General features: G+C 42.5%; 1 protein-coding gene across 2 annotated transcripts; it reads right to left on the reverse strand.

The window, feature by feature from the left end:
- Nucleotides 1-4,246: 4,246 nt before the first annotated feature.
- On the reverse strand, nucleotides 4,247-8,804 carry caap1 (caspase activity and apoptosis inhibitor 1). Of its 2 annotated transcripts, none has more exons than XM_083640460.1 (6): nucleotides 8,676-8,804; nucleotides 7,958-8,155; nucleotides 6,022-6,106; nucleotides 5,873-5,930; nucleotides 5,062-5,129; nucleotides 4,247-4,940 (listed from the first exon to the last, which is right to left on the reverse strand). In XM_083640460.1, the coding sequence occupies exons 1-6, from the start codon at nucleotides 8,778-8,780 to the stop codon at nucleotides 4,453-4,455; spliced, it is 1,002 nt and encodes a 333-aa protein (XP_083496586.1). In that variant the 5' UTR covers nucleotides 8,781-8,804; the 3' UTR covers nucleotides 4,247-4,452. The 2 variants fall into 2 exon arrangements, with proteins under 2 accessions (XP_083496586.1, XP_083496587.1); XM_083640461.1 differs by having other exon boundaries at nucleotides 7,958-8,152; nucleotides 8,676-8,795.
- Between the last annotated feature and the right edge of the window lie 16,952 nt (nucleotides 8,805-25,756).

Below are 25,756 nucleotides of genomic sequence, written 5' to 3' on the forward strand. Positions count from 1 at the left end.
GCGAACCCGCCAGGATTTGACAGTTCAATGTCTTTCCAACCCCAGCACAAAGAGCTAGTCTTCACTCACCATCATAAAATTGCAAGATACCAGGGCCATATACTGTGATCTATCATCCGCCTGGGGGACACTTTGGTGGTCTGGTGCTGTTGGTGGGACAGCTGGGGCGATATAACTAGGCAGCTGTTTAAGTTTAGCTTCCCCAAAAGCATGATTGGTTCAAAGAAACGGCATATCCAATGGTTTCAGAGATGATTTTTTTCCCCAAATGTCCAGCTCTTTAGAAGCCTTTATGTTCAGTCCCACCGAGAGTAACGTTGACTTGTGAAAGTTCAATAAATAAATGTCAATGTCAACATGTGTTGGAATCTTATCTGGGTGGGTTTTTGCCTTTAAAGCTAAGCTATGGTGTGGTTCTAGATTTATATGAAACTTTATTCATCCCTGTGGGGAAATTGCGGGGAGATGCTATTCAAATTGCAAATTCACGTCATTTACATGCCATGGGAACATTCAGTTCACATTTGCCCAAATAAACTATTGACTCTACAAGTTAAAACACAATGAATGGGAGGTAAGACTGTGAATGCATAAAGGGTTTAATTTCCAAATACTAAACATTACTAATGCCATTACTTTTCCAGGCCTGGAAAATAAGATTTTTATAAGACTTTTCCAGGTTTTCCATGACCATGGGGACCTGTCCATTGCTCAATGTTTCAAACATGAACGCCTAAACACCTAACGTATTCCTTCAATAATATTCTTTTAAGATTTGCTTCCATACCAGCAGCAACCGTGTTGTGGCTGGTGTGTATGTAGACTTTAAGAAATGCTGGATATTTTATTTTGGATCTGAAACTTCTGGCTTCCTTTAGTTCATATCAAGTTCTAAGTTAGTATTATCAATGTTGAAAAAGAAAATATATTCTGATCCTCAGATAATTATTAGATAAGTAGAACTATGTCTTTGTAACATTTCAGATTGGGGTTTGAATCTGCTTCTCCTCATTTCAGCAGGGAACAATCATGGACCCATCTACTGATCCAAGATTAACAACACAAAACCACACAAGCCTACTACATACACTACATTAGATAGTCAAAATATGTGTAGGCCGTCATCAGCTAAATTTGTGAGTTCTCCAAGAAAGCACAGATTCCCTTGGGAAGCGCTTGTTGATCTTGTTGCAGTTGCTGTCGTAGAGGGAGTTGGCTTTGATGTAATATTGTGATATTTCATTTGATTAGGCCGGTTTGATTATGCGAGGTCATCCATCCTGCCTGATGTCTCCCCATATCCGTCAAAAGCATTTTGCTTTATTGGCTTGCCGGTCTACTCGCCCGAATTTCAATGGGTGTTTGATGGTATTAATCCTCCATTTGAATACAGGCCCATGCGGAACCCATGCGGAGAGAGAGAGAGAGCGCATGGAGGGAATCTGAAAGTCAGATGTCAGAGGAGCCAGAGGAGGGGGGGAGAATTTCTCAAAATGCAGATATTACGCTGGAGCTGAAGATCAAATGTTGAAATCAGGTTTTTTCAGGGATTTTGGTGTGTGACTAAAAAAATGTAGCTCTTCCATTTAAAATACTGTCAAATTTATAAAAACGTCATACTTTTCAAACGAAAGAAAAATGGGGCTCTGACTGTCTCTGACAAGCTTATGCCTCTTGGAGAAAGAAGCAAAGCATTTAAGGATGCAAATCAAGTGAATTGTGAACAGGTGCACCACACCTGTGATGAAAATAATACATTAGTCAGTATTCTCGATAAAAACACAAAAGATTCCACAGAGAACACAAGACTCCCTTTTTTCAGGACTGACATATCAACAGTGAAATATGCAAAGCCATGCATGAAATATGTATACTACTACAGTCTAGAAAATGGTGCTCAAGGTCATTTACAAGTTCACTATTACTGTGCCATACCAAGATACATTGTATGCTTCCTTTAAGATTGCAATCATGATTATTGGCAACACAATTGTAATTAGCACAATCAGAAGAAGGATTGGACATTTAATTAAAACAAACACTTAGATATACTCATCTAACATTAAACAGTTTCCCTATACTTTGCTAATCCTCAGATGCCGTTTCGAAAACTTGATGGAAATGAAATGTGGCCGGTGAATCATTGCTTGGGGAAATCAATTCATTTAGTCACGCAGACTAGAGGTGCTAAGTTATTTATTGCCTGTCAGCGTGTGTCGTTAGTGCAATTTAATTTCCGAGCTGCAGAAAAGAACAGACCCGACAAGAGGAGAAGATCTGAAGAAAAATGATATGACTCGTGTAAACATGATGTGCTCTTTTTAAAAGTTACACCGACTGCATGTCTTTAAATACCTGTGCTTTCCTCTGGTGGCGGTACCCACAACACCATCTGGATATTATTACGGGACACCATGTTCACACGCACACACGCGCACACACACACACACACACACACACACACTCTGAGAGAGCACACACATCTAGAGAGCACAGACAGTACTTACTTAGATTACATGAGAAATGAAACCACTATAAAATTGGGTGTCACTGGGCTATTTCGATGCATTTGTCAGAATACTGAGGAGAATAATAGCTGTGGCTATTATTAAGCCCATGAACCGGTTGGCACTAGAACCTTTTGCGTTGCGAGTATTTCAAACCTGGATCCATAAGAGCAGGTATGCTCATGACTCAAAGCTTGTAACGGCCTCCTAAAGCTGGGTTCAACGAGACATTTGAATTCAGGCAGGGATTCAGCGACCATCTCAATTACTCCTTCCCCCTAAACGACGTCGCCTCGGCGCCGCCAATCCGGCCCATTTCTCAGCGACTCCTCGTCTCAAGTTCTGACTGTCAAGCCGTTTATCTGCTCGGCCCAAATAATGTGGGGGAAATGACACCTACAAACACTCATCAATCCCAGACACTAGCAGCACTTCAGTGTCTTTGTATCCCTCTTGACTTAAGTGGACATTTTCCCCTTGAAATCATGAATGAATAAAAAGATACCTGCTCATAAATGCATATGATGCGTTTAACACCCCCAACCCCCCCCACCCTAATGCCACCCCACCGCAAAAAAAAAAGCCTTTTAAATGCAAATACCCAGGAGGCATTTGGGTGCTTATCGTACATTTCATTGTCTCCCTAGGGGTGGAGGGGTGTTTTGCTACACATCTGCATGTAATTGCCCACACTGCAACCTTACAGTTTAGCAGAACAAAGCCGCTTCAGAATAAATTACAGCAAAAACGCTAAAACATTAGGTGAGAGGATGCTATTAATTCTAGTCACTGCAGAGAAGTAGAGGAAGCAGAAATTAATTTAAAAGCTACTCTAGTGGATGAAATTGGCAGGTTCTTTTACTTGATCTATAGGTGAGGACAGCCGGTCCAATTACCTCCAATGTATTTCATTGTGTGTGTGTGTGTGGGGGGGGGGGGGTCTATATTCCGTCTGTAGGGCTAAGGCAACCTTTTTGTTGGTTTCATCTACCAAACAGATCAGTGTCATCAGTTTCCCTCAGTATGTGCCTGCAGCTCTTTTTGCTTGTTGATTATAATATATATATATATATATATATATACATACATATATACACACACATGTATGTATGTATATACGGTATATATATATTTTTTTTAACTCATGTTTTGTTTATCATTGCTTATGCATAGGTGAACTCGACCTGTCAAACGGGTACCCAAGCTCCACCATGGAACAATAGTCTCCCCATTTAAATGGCAGTAGACAGCTGTTCCCACTGAGATTGGCTAGCAAAGATGGGTCTGACAGTACAAAACATACACATCATAGGCACAGTGCATCTACTGACATTCAAAATTCTCATTCCCTCTAGCTTGAAGTCAAGGAGAACCTCGACTGCTAAAGAACCAATACCACCCAAACTAATTGCAGTACGTCTTTATGCAATAATTGGTTAAACTCATACGAGTGACTCCTCGCTAAAAATGTTTAACTCTGAAATTACATCATGAATGTAATACTCACAAATTTGACTGTAAGGCGAGAAAGAAATACTCTCTGGCCCTCCTCAGGACACAAATCACAGTGGAGTAACATTGCCATCTAGTGAGCAGAGAGGGAAATGCATTAAGCAGTGCAATTCTTCTCATCCATTACAAAAGACCAAAACCTCCAAATACATTATTCCGGCCAGGGTAGAAAATGTCTTGACGTGTTTAATTCTGTATTTCAGATTTATACAACATTTAGTCTTCAATAATCACAGCATTCCAATATGGACTTATAACAAAATGTTCTGAATGTTACATTGAGAGACCAAAAAGTCAAGAGTAAAAAAACAAAAAACAAATCAATCATGCTGTACAATTATAAATCTATCATTCAAACAAACTGCAAATTAAAGTATTCAAAGTGAAGGTGATATAAGATTTAAACATGTTTTAAATACTTAAAACTAGTCTTTTAAACCTTATTCTCTCCAGGGGGCTTTTTTCCATCACTGGCTTTCATCAGAGCCTTGATGGCCCTGGCTCTCATCTCCAGCTCTAGAAGCTCCAGCTGCTGAACTGAGGGCTGGCATATCACTGGTGGCAGACTTGAGGCAAGTCCACCTTGAACAGGTAAACCTCCAGCCGTGGACTGCGGCGACGCCCTCTGTTCTTTGGCCTCCTCTTTGCTCGTGGTGGATGAGATCGCTAAAATCTCACTCACGCTTTTGTCTATGTCCTTTTGGATGTCTTTCTTTGCTTCCACTGGTTGGCTGTCCACGGGTAACTCTGTATTTTCTGCTTTTGCAACCGGGTCAGTGCATTCCCCGCTACTGGGCGCTACTTTCACGACGCCATCTTCGGTTTTGGCAGCCTTTTCCTCTTTAGGCCCCTCGATGTCACTATCGTAAGTGTCCGCGTTGATGCTGAGGACGTCACTCTCCTCGCCCGAGCCACCGCCCTCTGTAAAGAAAATTACACCGAGACATTTAAATATGAAAATGTCATCTTTGAAGTCTTTGACTAAATGCCTGGGGCGTGTTCTTTTGTAAAATAGTTAGTTGACCAGCCATGTATTAATTACCTTGCTTAGGGTCCTCTGTTTTAGCACCTTCTTTGAGGGAAGACGTAGAGTCCACGATATTGTCTTGCCTTGATGGGAAAAAATTGAACAAATGCATGAGGGTATGACAGTATTCTTACACTTCTATACACTCCAGTTCCTTCTGAAACTGTGCTTACTTAGCATTAAGCAGTGTTGTAGTCATGTCACTATATCTCAAGTACCAGTCGAGTCTCGAGGCCCTAGTGTTCGAGTCCGAGTCACCAAAGAAGAGTCTGAGTCGAGTCCAAATGACCTGAGTGAGTCCAGAGTTACTGAACATGAGCGTGAATCCACATGTAGGTGGAACACACAGCTTGTCCTTGCGCAAAATTATTAGGGCCGATTACAACAAGGGCAACTTCGGCCCAGGATCACGTGTGTCATGTAGCAACCAGCCGACCTCATGCAACTCAAGCCCATTCGAGGAAACTACATCTTTCAACAGCCCACGTTTGGCAGGTTTAAAGATGTTTCCGATAGCTTCACTCTCTGGCAGATGTTGAGCTGTGTAACACTGGAACAGAACCATCGCCAAGGCAACAACAGAACATACACAGAACTTCTCAACAGAACCCGTTTCAGAGAAAACCATGAGGACCATCTTAATGAAGACTAGGCCTTCTTACAGTGTCAAAATACCTGATGAGGATGAAACCAGTGCTCGAGTATTTAGTCGAGCCACAAGTCCTGAAAATGAGTCCAGGACTTGGACTTGAGTCAGAGTCCTGGACTCGAGTACTACAACACTGAATATAAGTAACTACATAAGTTAGCAAACTGCTCTACTCACTGGCTTTCCAAGCTCAATTCTAGGTTTTCGTTGTCATTTCCAGATGTCAGCTCCTCCCCTAGATACAATAAAAAACAGTTTTGATTGAACATGTCTTGTTTAAAATATCGGATTGTTTCAAGTACAGATAGTAACTATGAACCTCTTACCTCCCAGGATCTGAAGAAGATTTATCTGTGAGATTTGTTCCAGTTGCTCCCAACACAGCTTCTTGATTTCCTCTGAACTACAACCCTGTGAAGGATCATGTTCAGAAAGTATTTTAATTGCCAAGCTGAAAGTCTCTTTGACTGCAAGTTGCTTTGATATTCTTTTGAGCAAACAGCAAAAGCCGGTGGCCCTAACTTTCTATGAGTCTATATTAAATTTATATTTCAAAATACTACTTTACTTATTCTAGAGAGGGTTACAGCTATGGATACATCTAAGCACATTTTTTAAATGTCACACAGAAAAGTAAAATGCAGGTGCGTTTCCATCAGCTTGGTTGAAGTGAAAAACAAGCATAATGAATATTAGGGATGCATCTAACGATTATTTTCATTATTGATTAATTTGTCTATTATTTTCTCGACTACAGTCATCGTCATCGGTTAGTCGTTTGTTCTCTAAAATGTCACAAAATAGAGAAATATGACGATCACTGTTTCAGCAAAGCCCAAGATGACACCCTCAAATGTCTTCTTTTGTCCTGGCCAACAGTCCAAAACCCAAAGATCAGTTTACTGTCTTAGTAGAGGACTAAAGAAACCATAAAATATTCATATACTGTATAAGAAGCTGGGACGAGGGAATTTTAGCATTTTTTTTTCTTAAAAATTAGTCTAAAAGACCGCTAGAAAGGTAAGAAACTATACTTGACTTTTACATCATTAAACTACTGTAGGTGGAAACATTACACTGTCATAACAGTAACTGAAGTTGTCTGAATTAGGACAAAGAGCTCAACAGTAAAGGTCTTTGCACACACAGTCCGATTGTTTTCGTATGCATGTTTTTTAATCCGTCATCTGAAAACACAGACGGGTCCCAGCTCACAAAAATCTATTGACTGATGCGAAACATGCAGAAAATCGAACCTCGTCCGAAAACTTAAATGACGGATGTAATTGTCGGACTCTGTGTGTCAACGATGATTGACACAAATTAGGTTGTATTCTTTTTTTTTTCGTGCGTCAATTTCGGACAAAAATACGGACTTGGTGTGCAAAAGCTTTAACTGCCCACTTCTTCTCAGCCATCAGAGAATTCCCCATTCATTTTCTCCATATATGTTTCGAAAAATCCATATATAAAAAGTTTTAAGCCTGGCCAGCCACCTACTGAATCGTAAGTGACCAGAAAACATTTAACTTGGAACAAAAATAAAAATAAAAAGTGGTGGGAGGTGGGGGAGGTTGTGGGGGGTGGTTTGGGATGGATTATATCTTCAGTTTTTTTCCCAGTTTTTATTTTTGCTCCAAGTGATATGTTTTTTATCCCATTTTTATCCCCCATTAGTGCTAATTTTAATTTATTTATCCTGGTTGCTGCTCCACCCTCTGCCGATCTGGGGAGAGCCGAAACTGGCTCCATGCTTCCTCCGAGACGAGGAGGCACCACATCAGCAACCAGGATATTGCATGTTTTGGTGAAGGGGTTCCTATATGAAGGAAACCCCCGGGAGGCACGGGGAGAACATGCAAACTCCACACAGAAAAGTGAAGTGATATGTTTTATGGTCCCTCACAATTCAGTGGGTGAATGGTTGGCTTGGTTCCAGGCTTAAATCTCTTCATAACGGTATAAGGATTTTTCAAAACATCTATGGAAAATGAATGGGGAATTCCCTGATGGAACATGAGCTGAGAAAAGGTCAGAGGTCACTGTTGAACTCTATAGGAGCAAAAGTGTCTGACTCAGGACACAGTGACGTTATCGAAATAAAACGGCATACATGTAGTCACTGTGTAGTGTACCAGGAGTGGTCCAGGACCCAATAAGAACATTTCCCCATGCTTATTTTTGTCATTGCAACAGTGTAGGTCAAAGTGAACCATGTCCACAAATGGATGGTTGTGTCCCTCATGCATGCTCACACATTACCTTCAGCTCGTCAGGCAGCATCTTCTGTAGCTTCTTCTCCCCCAGCACATGGAAACACTGCTCCAGCATCTCCCGCCTGTCACTGGCATAGGCGCTGATGGACTGGAAAGGCAGAGTCAGGTCCAGTCCTCCCTCCTCGATGTCACTGCCAATCCTGTCCAGCTCGGGGTCGGCTAGCTCATCCGGTTTGGACTCCTGCTTTTTAAAGGAGCCAAGATGTTGAGACACAGCGTCTGACTGGGGGTCTTGAAAATGTCTACTCAGTGAGTAAACTCAATGCCTTTCTAAGGCCTTCAATGCCATTCAATGTGGTGTTTAAAAACTTAAATTCCGTTTTAGAGGTCTTGGTTTGCTGCTTTTAAAAGAAACTGCCCTAGAAGGCGATTCTAAAAGTTCTGAAACAGTCTTAAATTAAACTTAATTGAATATTGTGTTGGTGTTTAGCTGTAAGTTAGCAGAAATGGGGAGAAGTGTGCTGTAGCTACATATCCATTATCACCATTTTAGAGAAAACATCAGGTTTTCAACACATTCTGCCTATTTCATTAGCTTGGTCTAAGCTAATTAAATAGGCAGAATGTGTTGTAGTAGCTACCTTTTACCATTTTAACGACACTAATCATCATCAAAACGTCCTCGGCTATCAAAACAACAAGCTACAGTATAGCTAGCTAGTAGCAACACGGCTAACGTTAGCCTGATATGCAGCGTATCTTACCTCCACACTGTCAGTGCTTCTGCGTTTTCTGTTGTCATGCCGTTCTTCAGTTTGCGGCTGTTTCCTTTTCTTTTCCGTGCCACTATTAGATTTCTTTTTGAGCATTTTCAAGCTAGATACGCCGAGCCTTTCTCTCTGTAAAACCGCTCGCAAGCTAAAGTTGCCAATGTGTACGTCGCGGCACAATTACGTCATAAAGCGACCACTTCTTCTTCGGTGTCTTTTGCTTCAACACCCAGCTTCACTTTTTTGTACCGCCACCTATTGAGCTCGTTGCTGTGTTGTCCTTTCCTCTTGCCTACCATGCAGTCAATGGTGTACCAGTACCAGTCGACGGTATAGTATTATTATTACTGGCATTTCTAATCTAAACCGATGACAAATCCTCTCTTACTCACCTCTTATCTCTCATAGTAAAAGAGCATCGTCAACCATCTTCAGCTGGATCAGTGTTTTCGTGTCAAGTTGGCTTACCTTGCACTGCAGCTCCAATCATCCAAAAGTGAGTACAAAAGTATTTACTGTCTTCTTCATTTAAATTGAAGGTAAACCGCTGTCATTAAGGCGTGTCACTGCCCTCCACAGGATAAAACATAAACAAGCGAGTTAAAACGAATAAACAACTAATTTCGTAATTTAAACATACATTTGGGCCAAACTGGTGCAAAAACTATGATCTGGGATTTTTTCTGCAGCAGATTTAATAAAATTTCCCAAGCAAATTCTATTAACATTACTTCTCAGACTGAGACTAGATCACTATAATGAGCATCCCAGGAGGCGGTAGTGTACGTGTGAGGCAACTGATGCAATAATTTGGATTTGCCTACAATCACATTGTAACTGACAAATAATCTTCCTGAAGGCAGAGCAGCAACACAGACTTTTGAGAGTCTGATGTCTCTTAGCTTAGCTGCACAAACTGTATTCTCACTGAACCTGAAAGAGGTGCCCTCCCTGCGACCTCTCTCTGGAGCTAACGGTGAAAATACATTCAAAACTATATATCCCAACGTCATTTAAATGACGATGGGATATTTCAACTTCAAAGCTTGCTCTGATGTCTGCTGACTGTCAATCATAAGTCCTCTTCCTCCTGTAATTCGGGCAGACTTGCCATCCCCCAGTATCCATCCGCTCCACTTTATCCAGATTTGATGAAAAATATATAGCCTAACAGACCTTTGTTACAGCAAAATTACAAATGCTATAATGGCCTGCATTTTTCATCCAAAGTGTTTTACAAAGAGTAGCCTACATTCACCCATTCACACAGACATTCATACACCGATGGCGGCAAGCTATATGCAGGGTGCTGCACTGGCACAGCCATTGGGAGCAATTTGGGGTTCATTATCTTGCCCATGGACACTTCAACATGCAGACTGGAGGAGGCGGAGATCGAACCCCCAACCTCTTTCATACAAAGCAATTAGTGGACAACCCGCTCTACCTGAGCCACAGCTGCACCAAAAGCACTCGCCTACCACCGTGGCGACCTGGGTTTGATTCCCGGCAGCGGTACTTCCAGCTTGGACAAACGTTCTTACAGACACAATTGGCCGTGTCTGCGGGTGGGAACTGAAGCCGGTGGCTTCAGTTAGCATGTGCTATTCTACAGCTCTCCCCAGATTGGCAGATGGGGTGAGCAATTGGGGAGAAAATGGGAGAAAAATTGGGATGAATACAGAAAAAGATAAACAAAATCATTCATCATACTTATAAAAAAATAAAATCGCTCCACATTTTAAATCATTGTAATTTTAGCTTACAAAGGACTTGCATAATTATGACTTGTATTTTCCACAAAAGCACTCATGTCTTTACTTTTTGAAGAACTCAAGTTAGGCTACTAGGGGTGTCACGATACACTCAGTTCACGATACGATACGTATCACGATACTGGGTTCACGATAACGATACGATACGATACGATTTTAACAATATTTTTTTAAACTTGAATAATGACAATATATGACTGGAAAAGTAGTATTTTATTTGAAATGCACAAATACAAAACATGCTGTTGTGGGAAATTGTTATTACAATAACAACTAGAAAAAACATGAGATTGGAGATAAGGCTTATCTTGAAATAGAATGAGTTACACCGTCACTTAGATTTACTTTGAACTAAAAGGTTTCTCAGCAGTATAAATTCTCATTATGCATCTTCAGTTTTTCTTCAAACTCAAACAACAAGACTTTCCTTAGTCTATTTTTTATGCATCTTCAGTTTTTCCTGTCAAGTAAACAGTTTTGCCAGAAACTCAATTGAATGGTTTCTCTCCTGTATAACTTCTCATGTGTCTCTTCAGAGACTTGTTCAACTGAACTACTTTCCACACATTGAACTTCAACAAACAAAGACGTTTCTTTGTCTACTTAAATTTTTTTTTTTTTTTTTTTTTTTTTTTTTTTTTTTCACGATATGAGATTTCATCTCAACGATACATATCGTGACGTTTTACTATCGCGAAATTTCGTGGGACGATATATTGTGACACCCCTATAGGCTACTATGAAAACAAAATAATAATGCATTAATCATACCTCACATCTGACAAACCACAACTTGTGCATGAAGATGCAATTCTCAGTCCGTTTAACAAAATGATGCATGAAATTTGACCATTTCAAATGATGCTGCACGTTTCTCCGTACAAATCCTGTGGGATGACATAATCAAAACACAAAAACACTGTGCTTGTACTAGATGCGTACTACTAAAGTTAGAATGAAATCTTGGAGAAAGAAAGGCATTGCAAGATGACTAACAAGCTCTACTGTACAATTGGAAAAAAAGATATATATATATAAATAAAAACATTAGATTGCATGAGAGATTGTCAAAATCCATGGTCATATCTATTCACTGAAGCATGATCACTTTAAAAAACAAGAGTTCATTAGCGTTCGCAACCTCATGTTCATGTTGAAAGTTCTGGAGCAGAAGCACATTCAAGTTCACCCAATAAACAACTGTTCAGTGTGTCTGCTCCCTATTACCGCCCAGGTAGCCATGTATTTGTTTCAGGTAGACCCAGACACGGCCTTCAAGGTGGCGACAACGCTAGCGAGCTGTAAATCACTCTAATTGGCTTTCCCCACCTCCGCCTGAAATAAGGCGGGAGAGCCAATACGGCGGTTGCCCGGGCGCCATGGCGACAGCTGTCTCCACATAATGCACGTTGTTATCCTGATGCCATCCGCCAAATTATGCAGTGGATTTGGTGGGAGGCGCACATCGATCACAATCACGTCAGCGTGTGTTTTCCTTGCAACATCTGCTCCCATGTGTTGGAATATCACCTCGTTAAAAGGCCAATGAGAGAGAGCTGGAGCTGGTGAGGGGGACATTGCAATTGGGCGCCATATGAGGATGGGGAAAATAACCAATGTGTGTGTGTGTGTGTGTGTGTGTGTGTGTGTGTGTGTGTGTGTGTGTGTCTGTGTCTGTGTCTGTGTCTGTGTCTGTGTGTGTGTGGGGGGGGGGGGGGGGGGGTAATTCTCACACCAAGCCAAATCATTGTGCATGAAAATAAATCTGGAGATCGTTGGGGTGGCAGGCGACTCAGCTCACAATAGCACATTATTGTGTACTCTTAAATAAGAGGATACTCATATTCTCGTAGAAAACAGTGTTTTACCAGCGAATATAAGAGTTCCCACTCAAGTCATTAGGTTGCTTCTGAAGGTAACATTGTGTATCTAATTAGGCGGCTGGAAACCCTCTTGTATTTGCTATGTTTATTCTTATTCTTATTAGGGGTTCAAGCCCTGAAGGGGCTGAAACCCTATTGTTTTTGTGCTGGTTTATTCTTCTTCTTCTTCTTCTTCTTGTTGTTCATCTGCCTCAACGCAAATTCCCGTGAGTTGGTAAATGGTAGAGACCTGACATTTGGCCCAATGACAGATATTGTTGGCTGGTAGGTGCTCAAAAAAGATTTTTCGAATCGGCCTGAAGGTGGCGCTATAAACGACAGTTTTACGTTAAAGGCCATCACTTCCACGCCGTTGGTCCGATTTTCAAACTTTTTTTTCCAGATGTTCAGGTGGACCTGCTCTACAAATTTGCCATAAGGACCCTCAATGTCCGTCTGGAAAAATTTTGAGATATTTGGAAAAGTTTGGAAAACACATTTTTGACATCTCCTCCTAGACCGTTGAACCGATTTGCACCAGACTCGCCAGGAAGCATCTATGGAGCAAGCTCTACAATCGTGATTGGTGGATTTTTGAAAGCTACTTTAGTTTCGGAGATATTGATCGTTAAAGTTGAGAGGGGCGTGGCCTCACAGCTAAATTGTCATAACTTCATGACCGATTAAGGAATCTTCACAAAACTTGCAGGAGGTCTTCGGAGACCATCCTAGACCATGTGTGTCAAATTTTGTGCAATTCGACCAAAAGGGGGCGCCAGAAATGCCAGAAATGGGCGTGGCTTAACATAAAAAAGGCTGTAACTCCACACCTGTTTGTCCAATGATCGCGAAACTTGTCAGATATATCAAGGAGGATGTCCTAGTCAGAATCAGAAGCTTTGTCATCTGCGCAAGGCTTGAACCCCGCCCATCGCCGCTTGCGGCTATATTTATTCTTATTCTTCTGTGAAACTGTATACGCGTCAGAAACCCTAAGGCCCACAGTAACCAAACTTTGCACATAGGTTGGAAATGTCACCCACTACTCAGAAACAAAAAATTACACCAATCTACCAAATGTTGGCGACATAACAGCCGATTCACGTTTTTAGGCCTTCGCAGGTCATTTTAGGGCATTGTGACATCATCACCATCAATATCAATGACAGATATTGGTGGTCAATAGATGCCCTATAGGGACAATGTTAATGTAATATAGGAGAGCAGAGTCCTCCAGCCCTCCTCCCTCCACCCTAACTAGATGCCCTAGACATATTTTTTTTTCATTCTCATAGTTTTTAAGTGGTGCAGCCACTTCTATGCGTGATTTTGCTCGTATAGTCACCGTGTAGTCACCTGTATGGTCAGCAGTTGACCTGGGTAAACCTATAGGTCAGCGTGTGAAGTGATGTCACCCAACTGGAAATGATGTCATGCAATTGCTCGACTGTGATGTCATCAGGTAGTTGTGCTGTGAGTCATCACATGGCTACAAAGATAGGATTCCCATATTCCCATTATGGGAATGTGTGTGCAGTGTAATGCACTAATCACTCCTGGGTATTCTATGAAAGAATTTCAGTGCACTTATGGAACAGTACATTTCATTCATTATTGATAACTATAGTCATATGTAAGCTATTTGATAGAAGCCCTATTTACAGCAAGAATGGCCTAATGGCCCGGAAACGCTGCAAACATTTATTATATCTCTGATATGATAAATCATCAGGGAAAGCAAATGGGCTCCCTGTGTAAAGTCCTCCTTACTCCCTTTGGGCCCCAAATGCAGGGTAGCAGAGAGGCAGAGAAGGGCGTGTTCTGCCCCTGCCATCCTGCATTTCAGACATTTACAGTGGTGTGTGTGTGTGTGTGTGTGTGTGTGTGTATGTGTGCGCGCACATGTGTGTGTGTGTGTGTGTGTGTGTGTGTGTGTGTGTGTGTGTGCGCATGTGTGTGTGTGTGTGTGTATGTGTGTGTGTGTAAATGCAGGGTAGCTGAGAGGCAGAGTAGGGCATGTTCTGCCCCTGCCATCCTGCATTTCGGAAATTTGCAGTGGTGTGTGTGTGTGTGTGTGTGTGTGTGTGTGTGTGTGTGTGTGTGTGTGTGTATGTGTGCGCGCACATGTGTGTGTGTGTGTGTGTGTGTGTGTGTGTGTGTGCGCATGCGCATGTGTGTGTATGTGTGTGTGTAAATGCAGGGTAGCTGAGAGGCAGAGTAGGGCATGTTCTGCCCCTGCCATCCTGCATTTCGGAAATTTGCAGTGGTGTGTGTGCGTGCGCGCGCGCGTGTGTACGTGTGAGTGCGTGTGTGTGTGTGTGTGTGTGTGTGTGTGTGTGTGCGTGCGCGCGTGCGTGTGAGAATGCATGAATGTGTGGACTGTGGATGCATGTACGTACGTGCTTGCAGCTATTACAAATTTGCGCGGGTTTTATCTAATAGCCTAAACATAAGCTTCTCTACAGTTACCATGGCAATGTATGTAAAAGAGCCACCGTCGTGAGAAAGAAAAACCCGTGGGGTTAATCCCAAAGTTAGCTTGCTATACTAACCCACTAATCTTTATGAGGCCGGCCCCGGGTGGAATAATGGTGGAGCCATTGGTAATGAACAACCCTGTCTTGTGTTACCCGCTATATGGTCATTTTGTGCTGGACAGTAAAATGCATCTCAATGCATCTTCAAATGCACACTCTCAAAAAACGAAAAGGGAAAAATGTCGGTGCTTATTCAGAGAGTAATCACCTACAAGACAAGATAAGCAGACTAACTCTCTCATATGAGAAAGAACGCTCCAGGGTGTGGGAAAGAAAGCTTTAAATATAGCTGCGTGATTATATAGACATTGCTGTCTCAGCTTCTGAGATGATACCACTTCATATGTCATGTCACTAAAGGTGCGTTCACACAAACATTAAAGTTTTTCGCTGGCATTCGAGTTTACATACAAAGTCAATCCAAATGAGCGATTGAGCATATATTTGCCCGGGAGAAAAATCGCTGGGCGTCCGAGCGACAGAGACAGAGCGATTGGGCGAAAATTCGCTCGTCGCCCGAGATGAAATATCCCAACTCTAGCGAAATTTCGCTGGCATCAGTCGCTCGCTGTTCAACGCTGATTGGCTGCCATGTGAGAGCGAGTCAAGGATCACACTGGCTTGGAACAAACCGCCGGTTTATTGTGTGGCAACAAACCGCATTGACAGGCTGACAGCTGACATGAAGTGAAGTCTGTACTACCGGTATAGAGCTTGCGTTAGGAGCACGCTGATAGGCTTAGCTTGTAAACAACTACGGTGGCTCGTAGTGGACAAACATGACATTGCGTAACGTTATAGCCCCCAGATGTCCGTCAATTCTTGTGACTGTTGATGAGTGATTTAAACACAGCGACAGAGCGATTCCAAAGGGTTGAATCGAACGACAGAGAGAAAAATAAATATCCTAAAAATCCTTGGCAAAAGATGGCTTTGATGCAGCAGGATGGAAGAATGGCCTTCAAATGGGACCCAATAAGCTAGTTTCAATGGAGTTGTAGTTCTACTGATGCAGATTATTTTCCTTATTGAAACACATGCTAAATGGGAGTGATAATGTCTTGGCATGGCATTGTGCTGTAATGTTGCCCATTGCTGACTGGCCATTTTGTACGCTCAGGTGTGGCATATCATAAAACCTCAACTTACTTCAATGCAAAAGTGAGGACATCAGATGGATCAAACAGTTGTCAAATTAGCAAGCTCAGGAACTACAACAACGGCTTGAATTCAGCAGACCAATTTGCTAGCCAGCTAGTCAGGTAGCTAGCTACCTAGGCTAGATTCCGCTTAAAATGTGAATCGATAAGAGAGGGCGATGGAGAAGAGGTGGGGTCTTGAGGCGGGACTGGAAAACTTTAAAGACCCATTCCGTCGGTTCTGGCGAGAAATAAATGTGCACAGAGTGTTTTTTATTGGCAATGAGTGAATGCGCCTTGACGTAACTTAGAAATGGCGACGAGGGGCGTTTCTCTCCGACCAGCCGTTCAGAAGATACATGGAAATACCGCAGTTTCGAAGGGGTTAGCATTTCCCGCCACAGCTAGAGGATGTGACGTCTGCGCGTTCACAAGCCTGCCTCTTGTCCTAGACGGCTAACAGGAAATGGCTAACAGTACGTTCGTCGCTAGCTGCTAGCAAAAGGAAACAACAACACAGACTCCAGAAAAAGTCCACACTAAATAAATAAATAAATAAATATTTATCTAATGAAGCCCGTCTGGCCAGACAGCAGCAATGTGACCGACATTGGGAGGAAACTAGAGTCAGGACTGTGTTTTCGGTTCATGAAGGGAACTTGCTGCTTGTAGCTACTGTAATGTGGTTTTGACCAGATAACGTTAGCTGCTTGCTAATGGATTTTCAAGATTCAAGATTTTTACTGTCACGCCGTAGTACAAGTATCTGACCACCTGGTCAGAAACTCTGCTAGCATTACCGTCTTGTGTGAAGTAATGCAACCCTAACGTTACTACCGTTATGCTTATGGTCATGGAACATTATTGTCTGACTGCAGTTAGCTGCGATGGTGAGTCTGCCTATTATAACCATAACGTTAGCTTGATGCTATACGCGGCTAACTAATAGATTTAGCTATATTTATAGAAATTACCACCAGCCCCACTAATAACGTTACTGTCTTGTGTTGATAATGAATCTAACAGTCGGAAATATGCCTAACGTTAGCCTACTATCTGTTATGCTTACGGTACATTGTTTGACTGTTCAGTTTGGTCAAGACGCACCGGGGGAGAAGGCTCTGACTGCAGTTAGCTGCAGTGGGACTGCACATAGTAACGTTAGCTTGATGCTAATCGTGGCTAACTAATATTAATTTACATTTATAGAAATTACCACCAGCCCCACTAATAACGTTACCGTCTTGTGTGGATAATGAATTTAACAGTCGTAAATATGCCTAACGTTACTGTTATGCTTATGAAACATTGTTTGATTGTTCAGTTTGGTCAACTCCAGAGCCTGGGAGCTGCCCAAGAGAATGCTCTGTCCCCAAAACTGCGGAGGTTGGACTTGGGGGTGGAGAGAAGGTCAGCTGAGGTAGGGACCGGGACGGTTGGTAGGGGGAAAGAAGGTCAATGAGGTAAGGGGGTGCCAGTTGGTGAAGGGCTTTGTAAGTGATGACCAGGATTTTGAGCTTGATCTGGGATGAGATATATATATATATATATATATATATATATATATATATATATATATATATATATATATATATATATATATATATATATATATATATATATATATATATATATATATATATGTGTGTGCCTGTGTGTGTGTGTGTGTGTGTGTGTGTGTGTGTGTGTGTTTATGTCTGTGTAGAATAGAATTTCTGAGGTTGTTGATATTTAATGTTTAAAGTTCTTGAACCTACTGACCATAGGCCTAAGCAGTTCTGTATCCCAGCAAAAGCTGTGATGTGACATGAATGCAATGTTGAATGTTTGGAAATCAAAACGTATTTTCAGCGCTGTATGACCTTAAAAATCTCAAAACACCTGTATGGTGAACATGTACACTTGAACTGGAAAGTTGCACTTACAGTTGCAAACATTCTGCTACCTCTAGCTAATGTTGCATGGGCATAACATTACCTGTTGCATGGAGAACAGTAATTTACATTTGGCAAATTAAATCTTGCAGGCGCCCTTCTTCCCTGTTTTTCCGGATGATTGGAACAACAAAGAGGTTGTAACTGGGACTTTCCAACTTACAACTTCATGGAATGCAGCTTGCAGAATCGGCTCTGCTGTGAGTGTAACTCATACAGAGAGAAAGAGTGTTTGTGCTGAAGTATCACTCTGAGTCAGCTTGGCAGACTCCTCCATCAAGCTGGCTCTATAAGATAACCCAGCAGTATGGCTGCACGGCACGTTCCCTCTTCTATCTTCTGCAAACTTGAATCAATCTGTTTCTCTTCTTGTTCTCTTTCTGTGGGAGAGGGATTTCCAAATGTAATGTCACTATAGCTTTAGCAGTGTTGGTGCCTTAAGCAGCTGGTTTAGACAAGTCGTATGGATTGGCATTGAATTTGATCAGAAAGATCAGGTCAGTGTCCTCTGGAATTGTTTATTTTCCTCACCAAATTGGATTTTTCAGTTGAGAGCCAACGATAAACCATGTATTCCCAATTTGTTAAAAAAAAAAGTATTTGTATTTTTAATTTTACCTTTATGCAGTCATGCCGTGTTTTACAATGTACGCTAAACAGAATTACCAGTGTTGGGCAATTCAATTCAATTCAATTCAATTCAACTTTATTCCAGACAGTTAGGAAGGTCCATAGGAGAACATAACACTATACAATACAATACAAAACGTAGCAAAAATATAAAAAAACAGACCTTGATATCAAGATTACAGTCATACATAGAGGCTCTTTCGCCAATGTTGCCACATGGTTGAGTTGAACCTTGTGCTACTTTTGACAGGATTACTTAAGGCCACAATAACACTGTTCATCGAGTCATCTAGACGACACATAAATCTGTACATGAGGTTTCTTAAAAGTGCTTTAAATGTAGGTATACCTACGCTGACAAACAGCTGGCTGGCACTGTGCCATCTAGGGACACGCAACAACAGTCGTGCATCATTATAGCCCACGTTTAGCCTTTGCAAGCTGCTTTTCCTGTAGCTGCTCGCAAGTTACTCTGGAAATGTAATTAGTTACTGATTACTGATTACGCCTTAAAAAAAAGTAATACAAGTTACTTTCATGATTACTTTTTCAAAAGTAATTAGTTACATTACTAGATACTTTTTCCTTTTTTTTACCCCCAAAAAAGTGACGTACAACCAAGCCAGCTCCTTTTACAACTGAATCCACTTTATTGGAACGCAATACAGGAGTCCACAATCAGCCAAACTGCATAACTGTAAACATTGCAGCCTCTCAAACCTGAAGTGATGGGATACCGTATGTATATATTTATATTTTAAAAAAGAAAAAGAAAAAAAAAGCAATGGTCTCCTGAGTTTTTCTTTTGTTTTTCTGCATAAATAAACCAACAACAAAAAAAACACTGCATTCTGGCGGGCCACAATGTAATGCAGTTACTTTGATTAGTAACTGTAATCTGATTGCTGTTTTGGAAATTGTAACGCCTTACATTACTTAGTTACTGAAAAAGTAATTGGATTACAGTAACACATTACTCAGTAACTGCCCAGCACTGAGAATTACACACACCAGGACGTTATTTCACACGTGCTACATTGGCTGACAGCCACAGGTGTTACGCCGAGATGGTCATTAGCTAAGTGCGACCAGTATGGTCACAACAAAGATGGAGTAAACACATATCTTGCCCATGTTGGCTAAATGCCTCCTAGTTTAAATCTGCAGTCATCATTTTTAGTACAACTCATCCGATTAATGATCAGCTAACGGCCATATAAAAAGCACCAAATAATGGTACCGAAGCACTTCTCCTCTTGTCCCCGAATCACAATACAACTCCCCTGCTCCCCTCATGCAGCATGTGGTGCACTTAAATACCAATTGTTCTCACTTTAAGCAGCAGTTTTGCCCCATAATGCTGTAGGCAGCTTGTTAGAGGAGTGCAAAGACGGGGCAGTGCACAGGTGCCGCCCTGCGTAATGGAAGTCAGAGATGTCTATTAAAAATCTATTAATTGCCTGGCTTCCGCCACTGACTTCTCTATGAGCACAGTGTGGCTCATCAAGCACAGCATGACACTTAGCCGTGTTTCCATTCAGGCTGTGTGCAAATTTGAAGTGAACTTTTGAAAAGTCGACAATCTTAAAATTCAAATCAGGTGTGCTGCCATAAACTGCGGTTAAGCGAATAAGTAGGCTGTGTGTGGGCCTGGGGGGTGAGACAAGTAGATGGAAAGAGAGAGCTTTCCAGTGGTTATTTGCCATAGGACAAGTAATAATTAGGCCTATTGTCATGTAATCTGCTGGTGACCATATTTCTTCCCGGCGGTGATGATAGTAAATATCACGGCCAATATCACAGGAGAAATGCGTCCGGGTAGTGTAGCGGTAGATTCCCTGCCTACCAACACGAGGGTTGCAGGTTCGCACCCCCATGTTACCTCCAGCTTCGTCGGGCGTCCATACAGGCACAATTGGCTGTGAGGGTGGGAAGTCGGATTGGGGGTATGTGTCCTGTTTGCTGCGAAAGGGAAGGGAACTGGTGGGAATAGCATGATCCTCCCACATGTGCTACGTCCTACCGGTGGCGGTGAAGCTCCCCCTGTCAGGTGAAAAAGAAGCGGCTGGCAACTGTGCATGTGTCGGAGGAAGCATGGTGCTAGTCTCGGCTCCCTCCCCAGATCGGCAGAGGGTGGAGCAGCAGCGGGGGAAATTGGCCAAGTACAATTGGGGAGAAAATGGGGGGGGGAGAAGCGCATTGTGCGACACTCACCATATATCTGGGAAATGAGTCGTACAAAATAGCTCTGGGAGTCACTGTGCAAAAGGCCGGAGTGAGAGCCTTTAGGTGCAACACTTTAGGATCCAGAACATTTGAACTACTGTTGATGGAAACCGACTACTGTGGGCGAAGAGATTCAGGTACGGGACAAAGAAACGGGCAAAGGGGAGCAACATGGGAGTGGTCTTTCTCCTGCGATGTGGGCTTAAGGGATTGTACAAATGTCCTTTTATTTAAGGCCTTCTTGAGACATTTAGGAGACACTGAGGCTTGCATTAGGCAAGTGAAAGTGCAAGAATCATAGTGCCTATGGGGTGTGATCATGAATGATGCCACTTTCCCAGACAGTACTGTCTAAAGATGTTAGCAGCATTCCAGCAGTTTATTTTAAGTAGTAGTCATCCGGTGAATTTTTATATCACTGATTTTGAGAAAACGTCTCTTTTTTTTTTCTTTTTTTTTTTTTTTACCTTTATTTATACAGGGGGAGTCTCACTGAGAGCAATGCTCTCTTTTTCAGGAGTGCCCTGTTCACATTCTCACACACATTCATACCTGGAAGCTGACCAGTACAACCACAGTCTGACCTGATGGCCACTGATCAGCTCCACTGGAGCAGTTGGGGTTAAGGGCCTTGCTCAAGGGCACCTCAGTGGTGGTAATGAGGGAGGGGCAAGCGCTGCCTTTTCACTTTCCCCACCCAGATTTATCCTGCCGGTCCCGGGGATTGAACCGACGACCTTCCGGTCACAAGCTCGCTTCTCTAACCATTGGGCCACCACTGCTCTAATTATCAGAATCTCAGCTGTCACTTGGCTCCCTTGTCATCTAGGATTCAGCTTGTTAAAATAGATGAACAGCTTCATTCAAAACGGAATATCTGGTGATTTATTTTTATTTTTTCACCGGTGTTTCTTGTTGCTCTACTCAATTCATTGGAAACCAAAGAAAGGGCAGAACTATTTTTAGTGTATCGGTGACAAGACTACGCAGCAGAAGGGCTAACACAAAAACAATCTGTTGTTGTGAAGCTTTTTCCTCAACTTTCAGGAACACTTTGGTTGACAAAACCGCCATAGAAATTAGAAAACCATAAGTGGCCAAGTAACGGCGCTCGACAGGGCCGGCGGGAAGTGGGGGTGCTGCAGGTGCTCCTCTTCTGTTTTGTATTGGAATTGCAATGTCAATAAAAAAATATATATTTATGATTAAAATGTGTTTTATACTGTGATATTTAGGGTTTAGTTGAAGACTATGAGCAAAGCAAAGAGGGTGGAGATGTTATTTTTTTATGTTTGGTTTATAATAAGATAATAAAATATAATAAGTTCAGTGTTTCTGCCTGTGTTGCTGTCTGTTGTAGTGTAAAACGACCTAAAGCGATAGAAGGTGGTGACATGAAAGTGAGTGAGAAAAGGAGAAAATACTGAATCATGACATCACAACAGTATAATCCTAATGTTAATTTAAAATGAGATATTCCTCTAAATATGGCTAAAAAACATCCAAGCGTCCGAAAAACGTCCCCCATCCCCAAGAGTCCCTTCCTTGCAGACTTCCAGCGGCCCTGGCACTTCTAGTCTGAACCTTCAATCCCAAAGGATAAAGCATTTTGTTAGCTTGGCCATCACGGCAGCTAAAAGATGTATCACATCCAAATGGATTCATGAGGATCCTCCTTGTATTTCTCAGTGGATCAATGAGGTCAACTCCTGCGCTCCTCTAGAGAAAATAACATATGCCATTAGAGGTAGCCCACAGCAGTTTTACAATACATGGGGTCCATGGACAACATACATGAACTCTAACTAATTCACTAAATACCTTATTGTTATTCTGTTTCTTTTGTTGCTGTTTTTTTCTTTTCTTTTTTTCTTTTGATCTCCTCTGTGATAGGCTCAATCCGTATTGGGAAGGGGTGTGTATGAACAGCATATGATAAAGATTGTAATGTAGTATATTTCGGCATTGGTCTTGTGTTTTATGTTTCATGTTTTATGGTTTATGTTATGTCTTGTGTATTGAATGTCCTGTTGTATTATGAAAATGGAAAAAGAATAAACAAAATTTTCCAAAAAAATAAAAATATATATATTTATGATTAAAATGTGTTTTATACTGTGATATTTAGGGTTTAGTTGAAGACTATGAGCAAAGCAAAGAGGGTGGAGATGTTATTTTTTTATGTTTGGTTTATAATAAGATAATAAAATATAATAATAAGTTCAGTGTTTCTGCCTGTGTTGCTGTCTGTTGTAGTGTAAAACGACCTAAAGCGATAGAAGGTGGTGACATGAAAGTGAGTGAGAAAAGGAGAAAATACTGAATCATGACATCACAACAGTATAATCCTAATGTTAATTTAAAATGAGATATTCCTCTAAATATGGCTAAAAAACATCCAAGCGTCCGAAAAACGTCCCCCCCCCCAACAGTCCCTTCCTTGCAGACTTCCAGCGGCCCTGGCACTTCACTACATGCTTCCCAGCATACTCAGTCTCATTTCTTTGATGGTGAAAATTTGGTTCGCCACACACTACATACACTGCATTACTTTCACTTTTATTGTTTTTTTTCCTCATGAGAGATGGAGCGTATTTACCCTCCATTGCAAGCAGAAATTGTCCAGAGAATATCCATGGTAAATCTAAGCTGTACCCGAGAAAAAGACAAGAAGAAAGGCTATTTTGCAGACGTGGCGGGAATCTCATATAAACCAGTCAAGTGATGTCAGTCACATTAGTATTCCAGCTGTCAGTGCAGTAGTTTTTCCTCTGGGATAAGCCTCTCTCTACTTTAAGCTAAGCCTTGAAATAGTTCAGTAAATAACCAGATAAAGAGTGCATTTCTTCAGAGGACAGGCAAGGCGTTTTCAAATGTGGTGGCTGAGATGAAAAAGACAATGCCATGTCTCATCCTCGCACATGTGGTAGCAGCTTAGGGTATAAGCAACGTTTGAGGGAGCGTGTGGGTGAAAGAGGTAAGTAAGTAAGGAGGAGATATCTGGAACTTCCCCTATCCACACACTGCTGCCAAGAACGAGCAATGAACTTTGACGCTTCTTTGGAGCACAACCAGAAGCTCACTTGCAAGGTTCCCCAGGAGCTGTGTGTGTTCTGCGCATATTCGAGTTAGAGAGACGAGTGAACAAGCAGAGAGAGTGAGAGGGGCCATCGGGTCTGGCAGGATGAGATGAGGACCACGGATGGGAGTTAGTCTGCCTCCCGCATGTGATTCAGTAATTGAGGGTTGTGATTGGAAGGGAAACTGACAGCCTCTCATCTCTAGAGGGCCAACCCTTCGCCTCCCACGATCCTTGGGCACTGGTTCATTGGCAGAACGTTCAGTATGGGCTGGGCCCATACATCTCTCAATAGAGAACAGAAACGGGCAGGGATGATCATGTTCATCGTTTTCTGTTTGCTTGGTGATTGTCTGAGGTTATACTTGCCACCTGGCTGTCTACTTCATACAAAGTCAAAGCAACTTTCCACAACCAAAGCTATATGCTTGGCACCGTAGTAGTGTGACCGTAACCTTGTTAAATTTGGACATGTGATGACTAACGTTAACGTTATTATAATTAAAATAGGCTAAGTGGGTGGTGTGTGTGGCGGCAGTGTGTGTCACAATTGTGATGTCATCAGTGATGTCACTTGAGCAATTGTGATGTCATCAGTGATGTCACTCGAGCAATTTGATCTCATCAGTGCCTTCTTCTTCTACTTCTTCTAATGGCTTTCCGGCAGACTGGATGCCTTGCGGCACATTCTGCCTCTCACAGTTGGATGGTCTCACTCTAGACCCGGTTCTTCTTCTTTCAAGTTTCTGGTATTTCTCACAATCAATCTTGGCTGTTGCGCCTGGTCTCATGTTCCTCCGCTCCTCATCCCTCCTGAGCAACGCACCTTCACCTTCGTGAAGGGGTCCTCCGTTAATAGAGATTTCAAGTCCCCCTCTTCACCCTCTTTTCAATTGTGTCTGATGGATATGACCTCTGTTATACGGATGGAGAGACTAAGAAGGTTCCTGAGGACAAACTCCCTTAAGAAATTCTCGGCCATCTGGGACCTTGTTGCGGCTGGGGGCGACAGGTGACTCGCCCGGCTGGTTTGGCATGGACCCCTTGCATGGGATCCCGGGCACAATATCTTTTGCAAGCAGCTTGATTGGTTGGAAATATTTCATATCTTCTGTGCTTCAAATCCACTCTTTCCTCCTTCTCTCTGATTAAATTCACTGATGTCTGGGATGCCTATCATATGCCAATCATCACTGAACTTGGGCTGTTTGTCACGGTGCTGGCCATGCTGACTGACACAATCCATGACAGGCTCCATCGCCACCTGGCCGAGGCCGTCGGCCCCCTGGCTGCTGCTGCATGTGGCCAAGCAAGGGAGGCATTCAGATACGTCGTGGGTGTCATGGTTTGAAAGGTTCCCTGTCAGGTTCACAGCGGGCTGGGCTGCCAAGGGGCCCAATCCGTGGCCAAACAGGGTCCCACGGAGCTACCATGAATCGTGACCAGTAACCAGGGAGCGTATGACATCATGGGGGTATATGGCATCACAGAGTATGATGTCATACTGCGACTGACATCATCAGCGATGGCACGAAGCTGAGTGACATCATCAACACGATGGCCTCATATCGCTGATGTCACGATAAGCAGCAAGGAATAACATTCCCAGAGATAGCTGGATGTCAGAGCCACATAATCTCATGACATCAGGAGTGATGTCATAGGTTCCGCACGCTCAAGTGAGCCTGAGGATAGAACGATAGGCGCTTCCCGGCCATCAGGTATGGGGGGAGCCAATGAGACACCACCACCGCACCAGCAAGATGCCCCCCGAGGGGGAAAGGGGGAACAACGGCCGGAGGGCCAGCTAGGGAAGCGGTTCTCCATGATTCTCCCCGGAGCAACTGAGACAGAATGCACCCCTGCCCAGACAGGTCCTATGTGGACCAGAGC

Source organism: Poromitra crassiceps (assembly GCF_964638095.1).
Source record: "Poromitra crassiceps genome assembly, chromosome: 7".
Taxonomy (NCBI): domain Eukaryota; kingdom Metazoa; phylum Chordata; class Actinopteri; order Beryciformes; family Melamphaidae; genus Poromitra; species Poromitra crassiceps.

What these genes read in the sequence shown, in the direction of transcription:
- caap1 (XM_083640460.1), bottom strand. Translation starts at nt 8,780, where the DNA reads ATGCTCAAAAAGAAATCTAATAGTGGCACGGAAAAGAAAAGGAAACAG. An exon ending in GAAGCACTGACAGTGTGGAG is followed by an intron (nt 8,156 to 8,675) that starts GTAAGATACGCT and finishes TCCTTTAAAAAG; the next exon opens with CAGGAGTCCAAACCGGATGA. An exon ending in TGCTGCCTGACGAGCTGAAG is followed by an intron (nt 6,107 to 7,957) that starts GTAATGTGTGAG and finishes GATCCTTCACAG; the next exon opens with GGTTGTAGTTCAGAGGAAAT.